General features: G+C 41.4%; 1 protein-coding gene across 1 annotated transcript; it reads right to left on the bottom strand.

Moving 5' to 3' along the window:
* Nucleotides 1-15,654: 15,654 nt before the first annotated feature.
* LOC106935823 (ring finger protein 128) lies at nucleotides 15,655-17,375 on the bottom strand. The gene has a single exon (XM_015016517.1). It carries the CDS (start codon nucleotides 16,882-16,884, stop codon nucleotides 15,796-15,798), a length of 1,089 nt encoding a protein of 362 aa, XP_014872003.1. The 5' UTR covers nucleotides 16,885-17,375; the 3' UTR covers nucleotides 15,655-15,795.
* Between the last annotated feature and the right edge of the window lie 1,920 nt (nucleotides 17,376-19,295).

The following is a 19,295-nucleotide window of genomic DNA, read 5'->3' on the forward strand; positions in this document are numbered from 1 at the left end:
ACTGCACACGTGCGCTTCTGCACAGGTGCGTGTGTGCTTGCGTGCAGCCTATGAATGTGTGTATATGAACTAGTGCAAAGGGAAGAGAGGCCTATTAAAACGCTGCCTGAGGAGAGGACTTTCAGTTGGGAATCTATGGGAGGGCAGAGAGGATGGCAGGGCCATTGTGTGTCACAGTTTCATCCTGGGAGCTGGAATTAGAGTCTTTCTCCTCGGCTCGGCTGGAAGACCCCGCGCCGCCGCAGACCTTGTATTTAATTAGAGCGGCTTCAGAGCGACAACCTAAGAGGAAGGAGTAGATGGAGAAGGATGAGCAGGTTGGAAAAAATTAAAATAATGAAAAAAAAAAAACATAATTACTGGTGAAAACAACAACAACAAAAAAAGAATAATTTGCACATTTTAGCAACTCTGAGCAGGTCCGACTGGAAATGTAATGACATGAATACAACGATACGTGAAATCTGATTAAGGTTAACTCAAATGACAGTATCCCGCCGACTGAAAAATGAAGCGACATCGACAAGAATATATTCAACTTCCCCTTCAATTAGCTTCCACTCCATCAGGATTACTCGCATCCAGGCAAGCTGAGCAGCAGTGCATTATATGCATGTGTGAAGGTTATAGTCCAATCAACTTAAGTAAACAAACATTAATGGATGGTAATGAATGTGAGCATTATCTCAAAAATAGGCTGGTCATTAATATTGATGAATGTTTTTAATCCAGTGTGTTAAATAAAAAAACAACAAAGAAGCATCAATAAATGTACGATGGTGTACATTCATCAGCAATAGGAAGACTAAATGGAGGGGGGAGATAAACACAGGCTGTTATCTCACCACGCCTGATGATCTATCCTTTTAAGCTAGCAAAGTTCATTTATGTTAAACAGGTTGACTGTAATGGTAAACAACATGCTAGGCTTTACTGCTGTAAAAGTCATTCTGCTTCACAGTTAATGCTGTTAAGGCCAGATGGTGCAACGTTTTGTCTTTGAACCTGACCTACTGCAGTACATTTACTTCATATCTTCCTGAAAACAGGATTTTCCAAATCTGAGCTCAAGCGTGACACACACACACACATATATATATATATATATATATATATATATATATATATATATATATATATATATATAAATTCCCCTCTCACCCTCCGTGGGTGGTCTCTTTCATCCTCTGAGCTCGGGTCCTCTACCAGAGGCCTGGGAGCTTGAGGGTTCTGCGCAGTATCTTGGCTGTGCCTAGAACTGCACATTATATATATATATATATATATATATATATATATATATATATATATATATATATATATATATATATATATACACACATATATATAAGTTACGCCTAAGATACAACAATCCTTGTTGTAACTTAGGCGAAGGTTTTACTAGAAAGTATCAGGAAGTGTTCATGTCTCAAAGCAATAATCGTGGTTATTGTTTTTCCATCATCGAATAGCCCCACTTGTATATTCCAGAGACTGCTAGTCATTATATTGTGTAACTCTAGTTCTCATGTGTTATCCAACAGCGCATAAACTATTAATAATAAACTGGACCTTCCACCTCCATAGCCAACATGACTGACCCTTTGGATTTTCAGTAATAAAATTGCAGACGTCATGCCGTTTCCGTGGATCTGTTGAGTTCATAGTTTTTAGTAAAGCTTCAGCTTTTTTCCCCCCCCTCGCTGTAGCAAATGTGAGTGGAATTGCATCTTGTTTTCTTTTTTTCTTTTTTTAGGACTATGTCCTTGGTTATGGTTTTGAAAATGTTATGTTTGATTTAGAACGAAGCTAAATGCTCTCCAGAAAACCAAAGCTGTTTCCCCGGTTGAAGTGGAAAAACACTTCCCAACTCAAGAAATGTGACCTGTGATGTAAACAAACTCAAACGGTAAATAAGTTCTTTTTCCTCCTTTTCTAGCACAACTTTTCCTAAAAAAGGGCTACCTTGTTGAACCCCTAAACTGCCACGATGACACCGGTGTCCTCAGGGACCCTTTGGATAACATCTTGGTGTTTTCAGGGTGACAATTAAGGGGTTAACAAGTATTATAGATGTTTCACTACAAACCCATTTGCTGGTTTTTCAGCATGTTTTAATCGCAGTAGGAAATGAAAACAAGGACTTATTATCGAGCGCGTAACCAGAGGGTCTACAGTTCTCTTTTTTCCAAACACAGATGGATGTGTCTTTCCTGCCTGTGTTTTTGGACTTTCCCTCTCCACCATATCTTAATCCTGCAGTCTGCGCCGTTCCACCTGATTAATCTGATCATTCACTTCTGACAGACCCATTTCTTCACCCTCCGCAGACGCACACACACTTAAAGTGAGCCATGATACCCCCCACGCACTCACTCACGCGCACGCGCTCACACACATGCAACCCGACTTGAAGGGCAAGAAAGCCGGAGGGAATGACAAGTTGGCCAAGTCACTCACAGGGAAAATGTCCCATCATAGCCTGCAGTTACCACAGTTACAGATCACTTCACATGGATGCCCAGAAAGGCTGGCTTGTTTAATGTAAAACACACACACACACACGCACACACACATACGCAATCATAGCCGACGCTGATCAGTGAGTAAATGTCCCTCAGGACAAGTTTTAAAAGTATGAAAAATGAAACAACATATATTCTCCCAGGGGATTTCAACACAAAAGCCTGGAGATCCACGAGTTCACGAGCAAAGAACCAAATGCAAATGCGAGGTGCAGCTGTGGGTTTGAAGCTACAGTTCTCATCCAGCGCCTGAACAATATTGTCCTTCACCTGCTGAGATCTAAAGCAGTAATCAAGAAACGCAGAGAGCCATGGCGACTATTTCTGTGCAGGAGACCTCGCCGACTCTTGCTGACACCCTCGGGCTGTCGATAAGAGTGAGATTGTGTGTGTGAACCTTTGTGCACGCAAGTGAAGAACGTCTATCTATCCCTCCCAACTTCTTCCCCCCCAATTCAAGCCGTCTCTCTCTCTGTCTCTCTCTCTCTCTCTCTGTCTGTCTCTCTTTTTTTTCTCTGTTGCTCCTCTGCTGTTGATCTGGTGTCCAAACCGTTCCTCGATGACAGGCCTGCTGCGGGAGCTGTTGCCGTTAAAGTTGATTTAGTTGAGCTGGCTGTGCCTGAACTCAGAAGACCTCTTGTTCTCAGCAGCTGTAAATTAGATTTATTTACGAAGAGGATCGGGAACAGGAGAAAAATGTGCCGGTGCTCTATCGGTGTCCGCGCCGTGTGTGTTCAAGCCAAGTCAGAGCCTCTTTCTAATAAGTCACCCTCTTTGAAAGTTAAAGTACCAACATAACAACTTTTGGGGTTCCCAGGTTGTGAAAACATTCAGTGTTTATCCTCCTCCTCCTGACAGCCGCTTTGTCCTTGTAGGCAGTATGTTAAAGAAGCCGTGAGCCTTTCACCACTTTTCTTCGGCTTGCAAAAACAACCGAATCCACACGCAATATCTACGAGACAAAACGCAGGTAGAGCCACGACCCGGTTAGCTCTGGAAACGGCAGGACGCGGCAAGGAACCGCAGCTTGCATGGTTTGTTTTGCTTGTTCCAGAGAAAAAGTGGGAGTTGGGATACTTTCCTACAGAACAGGTTTAGACATTTTCCTTTTATTTTAAAAGTCAAAAGAGTCTTGTGTTATGCATCATACTTACAGACCACACATGGTTCTGGTTCTGCGTGGTTACTCGCCCATAATTCCCCTTTGAAGAGTTCTGCCCACATGGATGCACATTCATGCACTACACAAGGGGCGGTTGTCTCAAAGTGTAGGAGTTTTTGTCTCGGATAAATAAGGTTTCTAAACCACCAAAGATTCTGGTCATAATTTCCTTATGGGTTAAAGCTCCATTACTAAGTTTCAGGGTAAGTCGAGTTTCCAGCGGTTCCTCTTGCAGTTTCTTTTCTGTTCTCAGTGCAATTCCATTTTCTATAATTTACAAGAAAAATGTTGGAAGTTTTGAGCATTATGGTGTGAAAACTAAAGGATCGACAGTCACTAATCGTATTTAGTTTTTTTTAAAAGCATAGGTGATATGCTAAGTGGCTTACAGGTATGGTAAGCAGTAAGGTGCAGGCCAACTAATCTAACCCATCATGACTTAAATCCGACCTTCATCTCAATTCTACAGATTCATTACTTTTTGTCACTTTTAAATGATCAATCATCATGTGAATGGTATTATTTTTCTAATAATAGAAACATTTCTGACATCATAAAACGAACCAATTTTATCTCTATGTAGATTTTATGGTTGTGTTGAACTACACACAGCTCTGAGCAACGATTAAACTCTTTTTTTTTTCTAACTGCATGTTACTGAAATATTGTTGCATTCTTAAGCTAATGTGCAATACCGGACAACTAAAACAAAACGTCAAATTTTCAACTCCAGACCTTCATGCTAGCTGTATGATAATTAAACCAAACTTTGACCCAGACACAGACATCCAGAGTATCCGCGGTTTGCGTCCCAACCTATTGTCACCTTAACCACAAATCCCTGTTCTGTCTCGGCCACACTTGGGACTCTAACAAATAGTTGTGGTTGTGGTGAAGAGAAGGTGAACACAAACAAACTTTGCCGGGTGACGCTTCCATTGTGTGACACTGATGTGACAATGGCCTCCCAGCCTAGGGCCACGATCCTCGTCGTTTATGCAGCATCACAGCGTGTTCTCGATGACCCGACCTGAAGCTATCCATTTCCCTGATTTATCTCCACATCCTCCTCTCCCCCAGCCCCCCCGTCCCCGCTTGGGCTTCAGCTTAGCCATAGACCAGGTATCCTGTTGCTTGGACAAAGACTTTGTTGAGAGGTAATTTTGCCTGCACCTATGAAAAGTCACAACAAAGCTTTCAGTTCTCCTGCAGCAGCAACACATATTTTTCCCCTCTACTGGAAAAGAAATAGAGATCAGGGTATGGAAGCAACACACAGAACACTGCAGAGTATTTCACATTTATCAGACATCAGCTGATTTAATACACAATCAGAATAACTTAAAAGAAAATAGCACTGAGTTTCTGCTATCATGATCTCATCTTTGACTTTGGATTCCCACCTGCCGCTAATCTGATTGCCGCGTCAGTGCTAATGTGTGCAAGAATCAAACGAAATTGCTCTTCGTAAATGCTGACGTCATAAGTGATAATTTTGCTTCCATAAACAAGATAAGAACCTGAGACAACACCCTTTGAAATGCTAATTAGATGTTGATCACTGTGGGCCGTTTCTCGAAAATGAGTCAGAATAATAAAACCAAGACTGAAGGCCTCACGACCTCGGCCTTGTTCACCATCCAGGGTTCAGTCAATGGAGAGAAAAAAAGCATCTGCCTCCTCGCTTTTCAAACCGTGATCGCATTTATTAAGGAGAAAACGCAGTCCAAGCTAACCTGGTTCTATATGAGGAAGAAGCTGTTTGTATTTTTGTTCAGATTTGAATCATTTTTGCTTCAGCATGACTTCACGTTATATTACAAAAGCTCGATCCAATTTAGACTTTGACTAGAACATCCCAAAACCTTCATCATTGATTCATGCATAGGTACACTTGCTGTTTTACTATGGGTGACTGACTTGCTGCATAACCTGAGTGTGTTTCACAAACTGATGGTAGGACAAGACGTTCTGCTTAAGATCAAAACTCCTTGTCACATCAAGAAAAGAGAGGATCCTGAAACAGCAGAACAGTCCGAGACCATTACCACACCATCACGTCTCAATTCAATTTAATTCAGTTTATTTAGATGGCTCCAATTCACAACAAATGTCATCTCAAAGGTTTGTTTTTCTGTTAGTTTAGTGCCAGATATAACAAGAGGCTTCAACAAAGTAGCATTTCTTTTTAAATCAGCAGTGACCACTGACCTTGGCTGCTTCCAGTAGTAATCCAGATATATTTTTGTGACTTCCTGGATGAGTCATTTTTTCTGCCTTAAAGTAACTTTAGTAGGTTGGCCACTCCTGGAAAAGGTTCATTACTGTTTCTGTGGAAAACGGTTCTGACTGTTGTTGTCCAGGAGTCAGGAATTTTGAGGAATTTCTTTAAATCGGGGCATGGTGTGTCGTTTTGAGTTTTTCTTTCAGCCTACCTCATGTGTTTAGATAGATCATATGTAGATGATTGCTTGATTTGGATGGTTTATCAGGAATCAGTGCAAAATTACAAGAAAGTGATCCAAAAATGTAACAATTACTGTTTCACATTAGACCAATTAGGTTTGGCAGATTTTCCTTAATGTATAATAATGATTTGAAAACTAGACTTCTTTCTGCATTTACTCATGTTTCCTTTGTCTGATATTAAAATTGCAAATGATGATCTGAGACATTTACGTGCGACAAAGAAAAAAAAAAACAGAAGGAAGCTCTCAAATTATGGAAGCATCTGCTGCATTTGCAAACCATAACCTCAGCCTGGCACGGCATGGATATCAGCACCGAGGAACCTGATATTGCTAAAAAAAACACATGGCAGATGCAAAAGAGGGAGACAGAACAATAGAGGACGAAGAAAACAGACATTTCACACCTGCTTCAACATGATTATAGAGAACGACTGTTTAACAGGGCAGACATTATGTGGGTTCTGCCCCATATAGTATGTTATGATTTATGCAACTAGAACCTACATTTAAAATGTTTCCTTCAGCACAAAGATTCAACAAATTATTCTCACATCTTTGCAACAGGAGTCGAATCACAAAAATAAATGTTCTTTCGGGGGGTTTTTCTGCGTATTTCTGTAATAGGAAACGGTGTGAGTGAAAATGCTTCGCGTTATGAACAGGAGACATTTTACCGTTGTAAAAATACGACAGGGCTGCAGATGGTGAGTGAAGGGACAATACCTGCTGAGGAAAAGCATAATGCTGAATAAAAGCGTGATGCTCTGGTGAGAATGAGGCGTTCAGATGGATGTGTGGTGTTGGTTTTTTCCACAGCACACACTGCGCATTTTGCATGTGTGCCAAAGGATTCACTTTTCATCTCGTCTGATCTGTCAGCGTCCCCTAAATGACTTGCGAATGCGACTTGTGGTTTTTGTTTTTTCTTGCCTTCAAAAACTTTTTTCGAGCCAATTTTACAACGGCTAGATTTTTGGATTGCATTGCTACAGTAATTAATGTTCTGCAGATTCTTCCGCCTGAGCTCTACTGCTTACCGTGGCTGCTGCTTCTTCTCTGACAAATGCCTGTCATTTAAGGCCATTAAGGTCATGGTTTGGTTGGTTGGTAATTGATTCATACTCTTTTTATTTTCGTATAAAGCATTGAGGAGTACTTTGTGGGATATTCAGAGCTTTTGTATATTGGTTTGTAACTTAATGATGTTTGAAAGTTGTCCCCAACTTTCTTCATGTATCCAAGCAGATAAACAGAATACCTCGGGAATTAAATTACACATTCTAGCCATGCTGACACTGCGTCATCTTTTAGTGTTACTATTTTGCAAACCTGTAGCCTAAAAAACAACAAGGTGTGAAGCCCCCACAGACTGCAAAGTCGGAAAACTGTGTAAAAATCAATTTCTAAAGGAGCAGATGGACGAGCTAGCGGCTGAATAGAGGGCATCACCTTGAGTCAGGCCCAAGGAAGATGGAGGGCGAGCACTATATAAGTCGCTACTATTAAAGATGAGCTGCTTGGACCCTATTTTAGAGGAAGACGGACAGGAAATCCCAAACTCCCAAACCTGCTGCCAGTTTCAAGAAGAAACATATCTTTCTCCTGCAGCACCACATGGAAAATCTGCAGCGTTCACAACAAGGCCACAATCCTCATCACATACATATGAACTGAGTCTTTTATTCACACCAGTAAGCAAATTCCTACTTAATGCTCCTAAACAAAAAAGCTTCTGGTTTCTTTTCTTGGCAGGCTGATATTTTTGAGAAAAAAAAAAAAAAAAAAAAACCCTGTTCAAATAAACAAAGGTTACAGTGAGAGAAAACAATCTTTCTCTCTGCTTCAGCAGAATTTGATCCTGGTAGATTATAGCACGTTATAACCCTGCACTTAAGAAACGTTGATGCAGTAATTAAAGAAAAGTGTGGTTCAGAGACGGGCGAGGTGAACCTGAAATTGTTTCACATTATTTGGCGGTATTTATTGCGATTACAACGCAAGTGACAATAAAGCATTTATAAAAGTTTTTCAGTCCGTTTTATGCAGATCAGGATTCTTCAGAACACAGATGACATAAAAAAAAGTGATTCTTTCGACTAAACTACACAACAGCAATCACATTTAATCATGTTGTGAAATTTACTGATATTTATTGACGCTCCCACTGAACCATCAATGAAGAAAATAACAATTGTTGGCAACTCAAACAGTTTTTGGGGTTTTCAAACATCATTAATCGGAATTTATTGTTGCTACAATTTTTTAAAAATAACTACTATAATATTTCATCAGGTAGACGTATTGCATATTAATGCCGTCAGACAGAGTTGTAAATAAGTTTCAGCTGCTGTCTTGAAATGAATTCACCTACAGGTCCACTGTTGGGGCAACAAACAGGTGGAGTTCCTCCCTCCTCATCTATTCTGACAGGTTTTCCACTCGTTTGCATGTTGACACAGTCGGTTTCACCTGCTGCTGGCATGAGACGCAGCAGAGGTAATCGCAGCTCCCGCAGGATGGCGCGTCAGTGCATGCATTTATTTTATAGGACTTGTCAGCAGTTTGAGTAAGTGTGGAAGTTACAATACATGCCGAGTCTGCTTAGGCCTAAAAATCTACTTCTTCAAATTAAACACCTAAAGAATACAACAGAAACAATCATCTTTATCATGGTCCGATTTCCTCAAGCTAAGATTGAAGTTGAGCCATTTCTTAGCAGTGACCCTTACTGAGCAAAAATTAGGACAAACTCCACACAGAGTTGTTATTTTTTTTTTTTTTTTTTCAGCGATGAACCAAATGGCAGATGCAGCTTGTGGACAAACTGTGTCGGAAAGCCCGAGCAGGCCTGCGACAGATGGTCAGAGTGAACGGGTGACTTTTGAGAATGAGCACAGCGTTTGGAAAAGCACAATCAGCACAAAGACTCGCAAGGAGGCTGAGAAAAACCTGAGGCTTTTTTGCAGTTTCGCAACAGACATAAAAATGTAACACTCGCAGGAGAGCGGGGTCACACTCGCCGGCACGCACATGCACGCTGCGACAGAATTATACACTCCCTGGTGCAATCAGGAGATTTTTTTTTTTGGATTTGTACACGCCAGTTTACTTTTTTTGGCACCTGATCTTAAGCTTTGCATCCGTATCAGCATCAGACCCAGTCTCCCTTACAGCCAAACCAAAAGATAAACATTACCTCGCTAATCCCCACGCAATCACTCTTTTGCTTTTCTCTTTGTCCTCCCGGCTCTTTGCAATTAGGCAAATGGGTCATTAATTAATCGCTGCAGGCAACAGGACACACAAGGAGTTAATCAGCCTGGATGGATGGACTGCTGGGAAACACGGCGACACACATACACACCCTCGAATGCCTACTATTGATATTTCAGAGAAGGGAGCCTCCAGTAAGATGTGCATGAATAAAATTACAGCAAATGGCAGGAGCTGATGAAAAGCAGCTTGATCATTGATTCCTGTTGTCAAACTGTGCTGAGTGGCAGTTCTTACCACGCGGAAATTTAGCTTGAATCCTCGCCTCGGGCCACGAGAATTCAGAGTAAAAAGGAGATATTCTCTTGCTCGTGACGGTGTTCGGCTCAGCTGTTGAGTGTTACGGCTAAACCATGCTGACAAATCGTTTTTATGCAGCGTATACAAATAAGACCATTGATGGGGAAAGCCAATCGGGATTTCTACAGGCTGGATTCATATTGTTCGAAATACAGTACTTGTAAGTACAGCTCAGTGCTGAGGCATCAGTTTGGGAGCAGAAGCTGAGTTTTGCTGTGAATGCAGACGAATGTCTCAAAAGTGTTTCTGGATTAAAGATGGGCTTCTGTACAGACACACAGAGCTTTTCTTTGGACTGACATTAAGTTTCCCTCCATCTCTGATGTGGATCACATTCGTGCAATAAATATGTTTAATGGCAACAGAGGCAGTAAAACAAATGTTGGGAATGTTTAGCACCTTGGACCAGGAGACGACAATCACAGATGGAGCACTTAACACCCAGGAAGAACGAAGAGTTGTGATCATTAAACATTTTCATAAAGCTTGACTCAAGCTAAGGATCCAATAGATCATTTTTATTTGGAAAATAGTGACACTTTCCAAATGCCGTGTGTCTTTAAAAACATTTAAATGTACCTCAACTTTTTTTTTATATTTAAATTAATCAATTTCAATAAATGGGTGTTCCAAGCCTGCTTTTCAGTAAAAGGTAATGGATGTTTACATTCCTATTTACTTTCCGTTTAAAACAAAACATTGATTAAAAGTTGATGCAAGATGAATAATGTGTGTTGGCGCTTATGTTTTCCACTTTAAAACTACTTTAATTGGTCCACATCTTTGGACAGCCCGGCTCCAAAAGGCAGAAGATGGAAAGACATACTGAGCACGGTGAAAGAGGTCAGCCCAAATGTTTTGACCTTATAACACCCCTACCATGTCAGGGTGTGCTTGTCCTCTGCTCCCATTACGCTTCCTGTGACAGCTAGAGATGATGAGTGAGACATCGGCTCCTAAGTGCCATGCGTTGTTGTAATAAATTGATGAAAAAAAGGACATTTTGCCTTTTCTGTCTCAGCATTCTGAGCTTTCTAGGCAGAGACTTAAATATCGGCACAGGGAGTCCAAGTCACGACAGACGGAACCGTCATCAACTTGTTGCTAACGACGCTCTTCAGAGCGGCATCCCCCCATGCTAGGGGGGGGGGTGTGTGCAAACGCTGCAAAGCTTCCTGAAGTCCATGACTCTCAACCTCTGTTTTCGTCGTGTTCGGGGGGAAACTGTTTTCATAGCACCACATGACCTGCAGCTTCACTTCCTCTTGCTCATTGTTATCTGTGATGAGGTATGCTGCTTTCATAGCATCGGCAGGATGAACAACAGCAGGAAGACACCGCATAGGGTCTAACTAGACTTTCAACATTTTTTTACACGGTTTAAGCCTGATCACAATCTCAAAACTAACTATCACAGTAGTCTGCTGTAAAACCCCTACATTATCTGTAAACACCTGTTTAACCAGGAAGCATTTGAATAACGGCCTGCTGAAACCCCATATTTACAACACATACAGGGGGGGAAAAAAAAAAAAAAAACATGCATAACCTTCTTCTCTTCACTGTTTGTCATGAAATTTGGCTGGACTTATTTTAAGTTAGTCATCCATTAATCAATTGTCTTCCGATTATACTTTTCTCAACAGGGTCATATTCACGTGGATTGTTGATAATCTTGATAATCGAATTCAGCTGACCTGTGTTGCATATTAAAGCATTTAGGGGATCTAAGTGTGACAAAAAGCAAAAATAACACATTTGTAAGGTGGAAAACACCTCTTCAGTAAAGAAGTGCTGCAGTTACTTTTCTCCAGTAGGTGGCAGGCTAGAAATATCTGTGGTCTATTAAGGACTCCTAATAATCGAGATCTAATTGTTCAAATTAAGACAGAGAAGCAGTAATGACGAGAAGCAGACAAACAGACGATGAGGACCAGCTTTTTCCACCTACAACGCGGTCACCTCGCATTGTGACAATGCTTCCTTCCATTGAGTCAAAGGGGAAGAGGTGTCTCTTCCTCAGACATCCTCTGGTTCGCTTTGACCCCACTCTGCTGCCCTTTTTCTGTCAGCAGGAAAGAAAGAGCAGTGCGGACTGAGGCGGGAAACATGTCAAAGGACAGGGCAGGAGGGGGGAAGTAACAACAACGACACAGGATGAGATTTGCCCTGTCCGGTGCACTCAGCAGTATCTGTTCTGCTGGACGATAACAATGGGAAGGAAGAGCTTAAAACATCAAGTGGAGGCTACAAGTTTCCCCCGTGGACAAGCCTGGAATTCTGCACCTGTGGTCGGTTCGCTAAATCCATGCATAGATGATACCAGCAGCAAAGCTACAGTTTAGCCAACAATGTGAGCGAAAGCTTTGTGTGGCATTCTTTATTTCTGTGCATTTTCACTTCATTACTAAGCTAATGAAAAACAAGTTGGCTCCGCACAAACAAGAGGCTTGTGATCCGTCGGTTTTATCCGAGCAGAATATAAATGTTTTTGGGGTTTGTAAATTACTCATTGCATAACAAAATGGATCCATTTAGGTCTTGCTGCACTTTCGTAATCTAATTTCTCTGCCTCGTTTAGATAATTACTAAGACAGTCTGGGACGAGAGAGGCTGAGACAAGACTTACTGTAATTTGATTAGGAAGACTGTCTTTTTGCCCTGCTGAAGCAGTGCAGCAGAAAGAGAGACCGCACGCAAATAAGTGCATCTGTGAGTGAGTGAGTGAGTGTGTGTGCGTGCATGTATGTGTGTGTGTGCGTGTGTGTGTGTGTGTGTGTGTGCATGTATGTGAGCTCAAGCAGAGATGAAAATGAGGGAGGCCTGTGAGCAGATTTAAAGTTCATGAGAGAAAAAAAAAAAGATGAAGACTGGCACAACTCCATTAAACTCTACATCAAATTAAGTTTTCTATTTTTACTGCAGAAAATGTGATTATTCTGTGCATTTTGACTAGAAAATCCCTTGACATCCCTACACAGCAAAAATAGGAAATGCAATGCAAGTCATTTTCCACCAGGTGGTGCTGCAGGACAGCCGTAGCTGCATCCACAGAGAAAGAAGACCTGCAGTCTGGGTTTGAGTGTATTTAGACATAAACACTGCTCCGTTTTCTGTATTTGTCACCCGGGTGCAGACCACCATTCAAGCTTATTTGTTGACAACTGAATTTCATGTGTTGTAAAAAAAAAAAAAAAAAAAAATGTAGATAAGCTACAGTTAATTCCAGTATTTTGACTCTTATCAAGAAACTGAAGGTCAAGTTTGGAATTAAGGCACAGCCACCAACCACTGCGCCATTAAATGAAAACCTTCTGACTCAATTTTCTCCTTAACAATGGCAATAAATCAGAGGAGCGACACTGCTGAGCGGAGCAGGGCCTCTAAACTCGGAGCTTGCCAGCTGTTTCCAACCCAGCCAGTTAGTTCGCTATTGATTCTCTGTCTCGATGTTGTGCCACTATAACCATCCGACCCGGGAGCGTAGGACGTGAAAATAAATAAGCGTAGGACTCGCAGCAGAAAACTGAAATTCAGAACACGCTACCCAGAAAGGAAGAGGAAACGCCATGAGAGGCGAGACCCACATCTGTGCTTTCCAACTGTAGTGTTGTCACAGCTTGTTATTCTACCTGCTGCTGCCTCAACACCTCTCAGTCAGCGTTTCTCAGGACTCGCACAGGTATCGCTGGAATAAATCAACATCTGACTTGCACCGAAAGGCCCTGAGGCACAGAAAGTACTATTTAATAGGAAATGATTGTGCGTGTGATCTTCGCCTACAATCTGTAACAGAACTGGTTTAGTTGAGAAGCACAAGTAAATCTGCAAGAGATTGTAATTCTTCTTTACCCTTTTTTTTGTTTATGGATAAACAGATAGTTGTTGCAGGCATGTAAATAGTTATAATCCCATTATCCATTCATTGCGCCTGATTGTTGCATTTCTAAACTTTCAAATCGTGGATCCTTCTTTACGTTTCTCAATAAAATGTTTAAGTAAATGATGACCTTTGCCGCACGTCTTCCTTTTCTATCATTACCAACTATCCTGTCTCAGCTCTTTCAAGTAAAGGTCACTAGAGCCAAAAAAAAAACATTAAAAAAAATTAAAGAAGTGCAGGAAAAAAGGGGAAGAATAAAGCTTTAAAAAAAACTGTCTACAACACGTGAACCGCATCTGAAAGTCATGTGCTTGGTAAATTCATAAAAGATCTGACACACCACCTGAGAGCTGTGTCATTTTAGATGATCATAATCTGGTATGTGCTAACGCTTACGGGGTAAAAATGAAAAAAATAAAATAAAAAAAGCTGCCATCGTCTAAAATGAATGTTTCACCAAACCATAAGAAAGCCTGTAGAACTACTACTGAAGGTCACATTAAGGCACTACAGCGTTATTGGACTTTCTGGAAGCAAAACATAGAGAAGCAAGGGACGACTCATAGAGTTCTGCATTTGTGGCCACAACTGATGACGTTACAAGATAAATAGTCTGAAGAGCAAACAGACTAAAGATCTTTAATAAATTATTACCAGAGGCTTTCATAACCACCCGGGCCTATTAGAGGCTGGACTGTGAGGACGCTCCCAAAAGCTTGACAGAAAGCTCATGGAAATGTTCTGTGTTTAATAATTCGGTCGGCATGCAGCTGCACACCTCGACCTGTTCCGTCAGCCCCCCTGTACTGGTGCAGTGTGATGATTATCCAGCTCAAGTTCATGGTTTCTGTTCCCACCTGGGGAGAGGTAATTATTGTTTCCCGGCTCTCCAACGGCCAAACCCAAAACCTGCTAAATAAGTACAAACTTTTACCACGCCTTTGTTATGCACACGATACACCCTCCGCTCTTTTACACACAGATCCATGCAGACGTCTGTTGTTCAGAGTTAGCCTCATTTTGAGGGATTTATTGAATTCTTATCAACATCAATGTGATTTAATACAGAAGTAATATTTGTGCTTACAAGTCAATTTAAGACTCCTGGAATCTGTAAAACACCCGTGAAAATAAATCAGCAGTAGGAAAGGGCTATTAAGTACCATTTTCAGCACATTCGTGCCAATCAAATCAAAAAAATCATTAAGAGGTAGACCAGATGAACCAAAATAAACTCTACAATGTCAAATGAAAACCAGGAAGACAGAGATTTTGTGCTTGAAAATCTGTTCTTTAGACATGGAAGATTACACAAACATTTTTGCATCGTCTTATTATAATAACAAAAAAAAATTTATATTATAAACTACAAGCAAGTCTAAATATATATAATTTAAAGAGCAAGAATGCATTATTTCCCTACTATCCAAGAAAGCAATTCTATAAAGTCTCCTAAAGTCTAAAAAGACATTCATTTCACTGCCATGTTAATAAGGCTTACGCCAGTCCCAGCATAAACATTTCTAAAGCTCCAAGCTTTCAGGTGTTTTTTTTTTTTTTTCTTTGGTCGTAGAAGTGCAATGTGAATCATTCTGCTTTTCCACTCAAGGGCGTGATCATGAGGGAGTGTATGTAGAAAAGGTCCTGTCGCTTGAGTGAAAATGGAAAGATCCAGACCAGTTTTAACAGGGACAGCAAGAAAGTGAAACATTTGAGTTTGTCTATAAACAGACATTTGGTTTGCTCATAAGGATTCAGTGAATTAGCTGCAGAGAGTAAATCGAGCTACAGGAAGAACATTTGGCCCCGACATCAAACAGATATTCAAATCCCGTACCACAACTTGAGTCCATAAACAATTCCGACTGTGCTTGCTATGCAAAGCAGAAAAGTGACAGTCGTGTCACTCTGCAGCTTGTTGGTTTTCATAGCCGTCTACTGATAAATCTGTGGAAACACGTCATTCATGAATTACAACCAAAAGAAATAAAATAACAGAAACCTAATTAACAACATCTTTACTCTACACATGAATTCTTCAAGTTGTTTTTTTTTTCTTCTTAAGTATGTCTGGATTTGGAAGATCATATTTCTTTGATTGGAACCTTGATTCCACTGTCCTCGTTCATTACAAAGGGTTACAGTTGCTATTGTTCATTGTTTTCTTCCTGTTGTTTCTGCTCATCCTCTAGGAGCCTCAGAGTCTTCTTCCACAAAGGCCCTGTTGTCATAGCGATGTTGCTGTTGCTCTGGTTCGTGGCTCATGGGCTCGTTCAGTGGGACTTCATACAGAGCGTCTCCTCCTGTCACTGTGATCACAGTGACCTCTGGTGGAGAACTCGTGGACATGTCGTCTTTGACGTCTTCCTCCACTCCCAGGGCCTTCAGGATGTCGCACTTGCACATGGGGCAGGTCCTCCTCTCCAGCAGCCAAGGTTCGATGCAGGCTTTGTGGAAGACATGGTCGCAGGTCAGCACCGTCACCACCTCGCCCGCTTTGTAGGATTCAATGCAAACGGCACACATGGCGTCAGACGTCGTGAGCTCGTCCCCTCGTTTCAGTGTGATCACCTCGAGGCGCCCGATGGCCTTCTTGGCCTCAGACTTCATCCTCTTCTCGGTGCGCCTGTGTCTGCTCATGCTGTACAGACGGTTTGCGGAGATGAACACAAAGTAGGCGATCGAGGCGGCTGTTACGATGAAAAAGGCGATAGACAGAAAGTAGAGCCAGTACGTGTCCATCAAAGGCCCGTGAGGATTGCCCACATAAACGGACATGTGCACAACAGTTCCATTTTTCACCGAGTTGGCGATCTCTGTGCCCTGAATGTTGCCAATCATGATAGCGATAGCATCACCTGTGTCTGGGTGAGACATGTAAGTGGTACTATTTCCAGTGTCGTCCACATTGTACACCACCACACCGGCTGCTCCCTGGTGCATGGCAGTGTTGATCTTTTCACTGAAAGTACAGTTGCCCCTTTTCACCAGCGCGATCCATTCCTGGCTGGAGTTCCGGTCGTAGGAAGTGTATGGGCTACAGCCTGTGGGATCTCCTTTGGGAACAGCCACAAAGCCTGAGAATTCTGCCACTTCAGAGTTACGGCCATACACCCCACACTCACAGGACTTTGAGATGGTGTCATTGCTGCTCTGATAATAGTCTGTTTTCAACAAGGCTGTCCAGAACACGAAAGCAGCCGAACGAGGGACAAGCCCCGACACACACAGCAAAATTAGCAGCAACGACAGTTGTGTCTTCTCACCCATGGTGAACCCTCGTCTTCAAACGACAGGAAATAGTCTGTGAGTTGTGAAAATCTTCTTAAAAACTCCTTTTGTTGGTCCCAGTTCCTGTTTTGCTTCAAGTCACAGCGATCTGAAGGCAGCTAAAGTTTCAGCCAACCTGCTGTCTCCGGTAATATGATCCTCTGGTAACATAACACAAGCTCTCCGTCAGCCACTCACCTCTCGTTATCTTCCTGAACCTTGAACACTAAGCAATCCACATAGAGGGCGGAGCGGTGCTATTCAACAAGTAGTAAAAAATACAGTCAAAGGTGGGCTGTCAGTGAGAGGAATGATGTTCTAGAAGAAAAGGTGAGATAAGTCCGCTGATAAGGAGAAATTCGTAGATCAGTAACTCGGAGCGAAATATTAAGACTAATAAAAGCTCCTGACTTGCTTTTGTAATGATGAGCAAAGCAAAAGCAACTCGACCAGTTTTTCTCGTCTGGCTTGTTTCCTTCCCCTCTTTTCTCTGAGGAGACTCATTGTTATGTAAAGCAAACTGGCAAGTACAGCGACTATTCACGTCATGGTTGAGTCAAACAAAGACCGCCTCCACTTGAGACTTTAATAAAATCCTTGTTGTTGTTGTTGTTTTTTTTTCAATCATACTATTTTATAAATGACTGTAAGTTAGTGAGACGAACGGAGGCTCGCCACGCTGGTGATAACTGAGATGCAACTAGGCATTGTTAAGTTTCCATTGTATCCTCTTACACACAAGTAAAAACACACAAGCAGTGAGGCACACACACGCACACACACACACACACACACACACACACACACACACACACACTTCCAGTGACAGATGAGATGGAGAGGTTTCCAACTAAGCTGACATCGTACCTCCGCCCACCAACAAGAACACAAACCACAGAAGGAAGCGGGTCTGAATAACTTGCTTATAATAAAACATGACTGCAGAAATATCTGCAAATAAAAAAAGTCACGCATTTATTCTTTGTGCAACTGCAGCTCAGAGCTCTTGACAAAAGAAACTATGTTGATGCTGTGACCCTCAAATTCCTAACATACTAACCAATCAGAGAGCAGGTGGTGGCGTACAGTGAATTAAACCAACCATGTTTCTTTCACTTAATGAATTTCTCCTGTTGTGTGGAATTAGATTAAACTTTTTAGACAGTCATCACAGGTTTCTGCTGAAATGCTGGCATCTGCTGGTTTTTAGATGGTGAGTTTGGATTAGATTTTATTAACAGGGCAATAAACTGTTATGTAAGCCACACTGAGGACAATTTGACCAGATAAGAATCCCTGGCAATGGAGTGGTTTCAATGTCCAAATATTTAGAGACATTTCAGTAGCCAGTACGACTCATTGAAATGGGGCAGGCAAGAGAACCACGCACGTATAGCAATAAAGATAGCAGAAAGTCCTCTGGGCAAGAGATATAGAAGTGAAGAAATGGCTGAGTTTCAGAGGCAAAATATGAGAAGTAGCAAACAGATTCTTATTTTAGGTCCCATGTTGGTTCAAATAGTGCCAACATGAGGGAAACCAAAACCAAAACTGGTGATCACACTAAAAGACAATTACTTTAACTGGTCCAATAACTAAGCTGATTGGTTGTTAAGAAAAATCAGTGAAAGAATTGAAACCAATTCAAAGACATCTGGACATTTAAGTACACCATACAGCTATGAAAACCTAGTAAGTAAAGACCAATGATGTTTATCAAATGTCTGTTAAAATGTGTTTGTTTTTGTGCAATAAAAAATGTATAATGGCAAATTATTTTACATCTTTTGTTTTCCACCTTTAATGTGTAACATTGGAAGAAAATGTAAAAAGAGCTACAGTACAACCCGGTTGAATGAGATTGTATTTTTAAACCAATACTTTCTTGAAGCACCTTGTGGAAGCAGGACTTCACATGCTGTCTTTACATATTTTGCAATACAGCCGATTTAAAAAGTTCCCACATTCTGTCAGGTTGTGTGGGAATCTCCCCTCTTCAAGTGGCCCAACAAGAACTTGTTGGGTCAACGCTGCACTAGCTAGTCCATTCCTAGAAATGTACTTTCTTCTGGCGAAATCATTCCTTTGCTGGCCCATGTATGTATGACTGAACTCACACTTTAAGCTTTCTAGCACTGAAACTTGTATTGAAACTGTTTATTGTTCTATCTGTTTTGATAAAAAAAAAAACAATAGTAATCTCAGAGCACGATGACCTATCACCACCGTAATTTACTGTAAAGATACTTTTCTGTTAGAAATCTCCAGTGTTGTTTTTGTGCCAGACTATATATACATATTTGCAATTCTTTTCGGTTCAATCGTGGTGTGATCTCAAGAGTCACATAAACCTTGTGCATCAGCCAATGGGGGTCTGTCGCAGGGGTGTCAAACGTACGGCCCGCGGGCCG

The sequence above is a fragment of the Poecilia latipinna genome, unplaced genomic scaffold (genome assembly GCF_001443285.1).
Source record: "Poecilia latipinna isolate Pla-1442-1.1 unplaced genomic scaffold, P_latipinna-1.0 Scaffold2029, whole genome shotgun sequence".
In the NCBI taxonomy this organism is placed as follows: Eukaryota; Metazoa; Chordata; class Actinopteri; order Cyprinodontiformes; family Poeciliidae; genus Poecilia; species Poecilia latipinna.

What these genes read in the sequence shown, in the direction of transcription:
- LOC106935823 (XM_015016517.1), bottom strand. Translation starts at nt 16,884, where the DNA reads ATGGGTGAGAAGACACAACTGTCGTTGCTGCTAATTTTGCTGTGTGTG.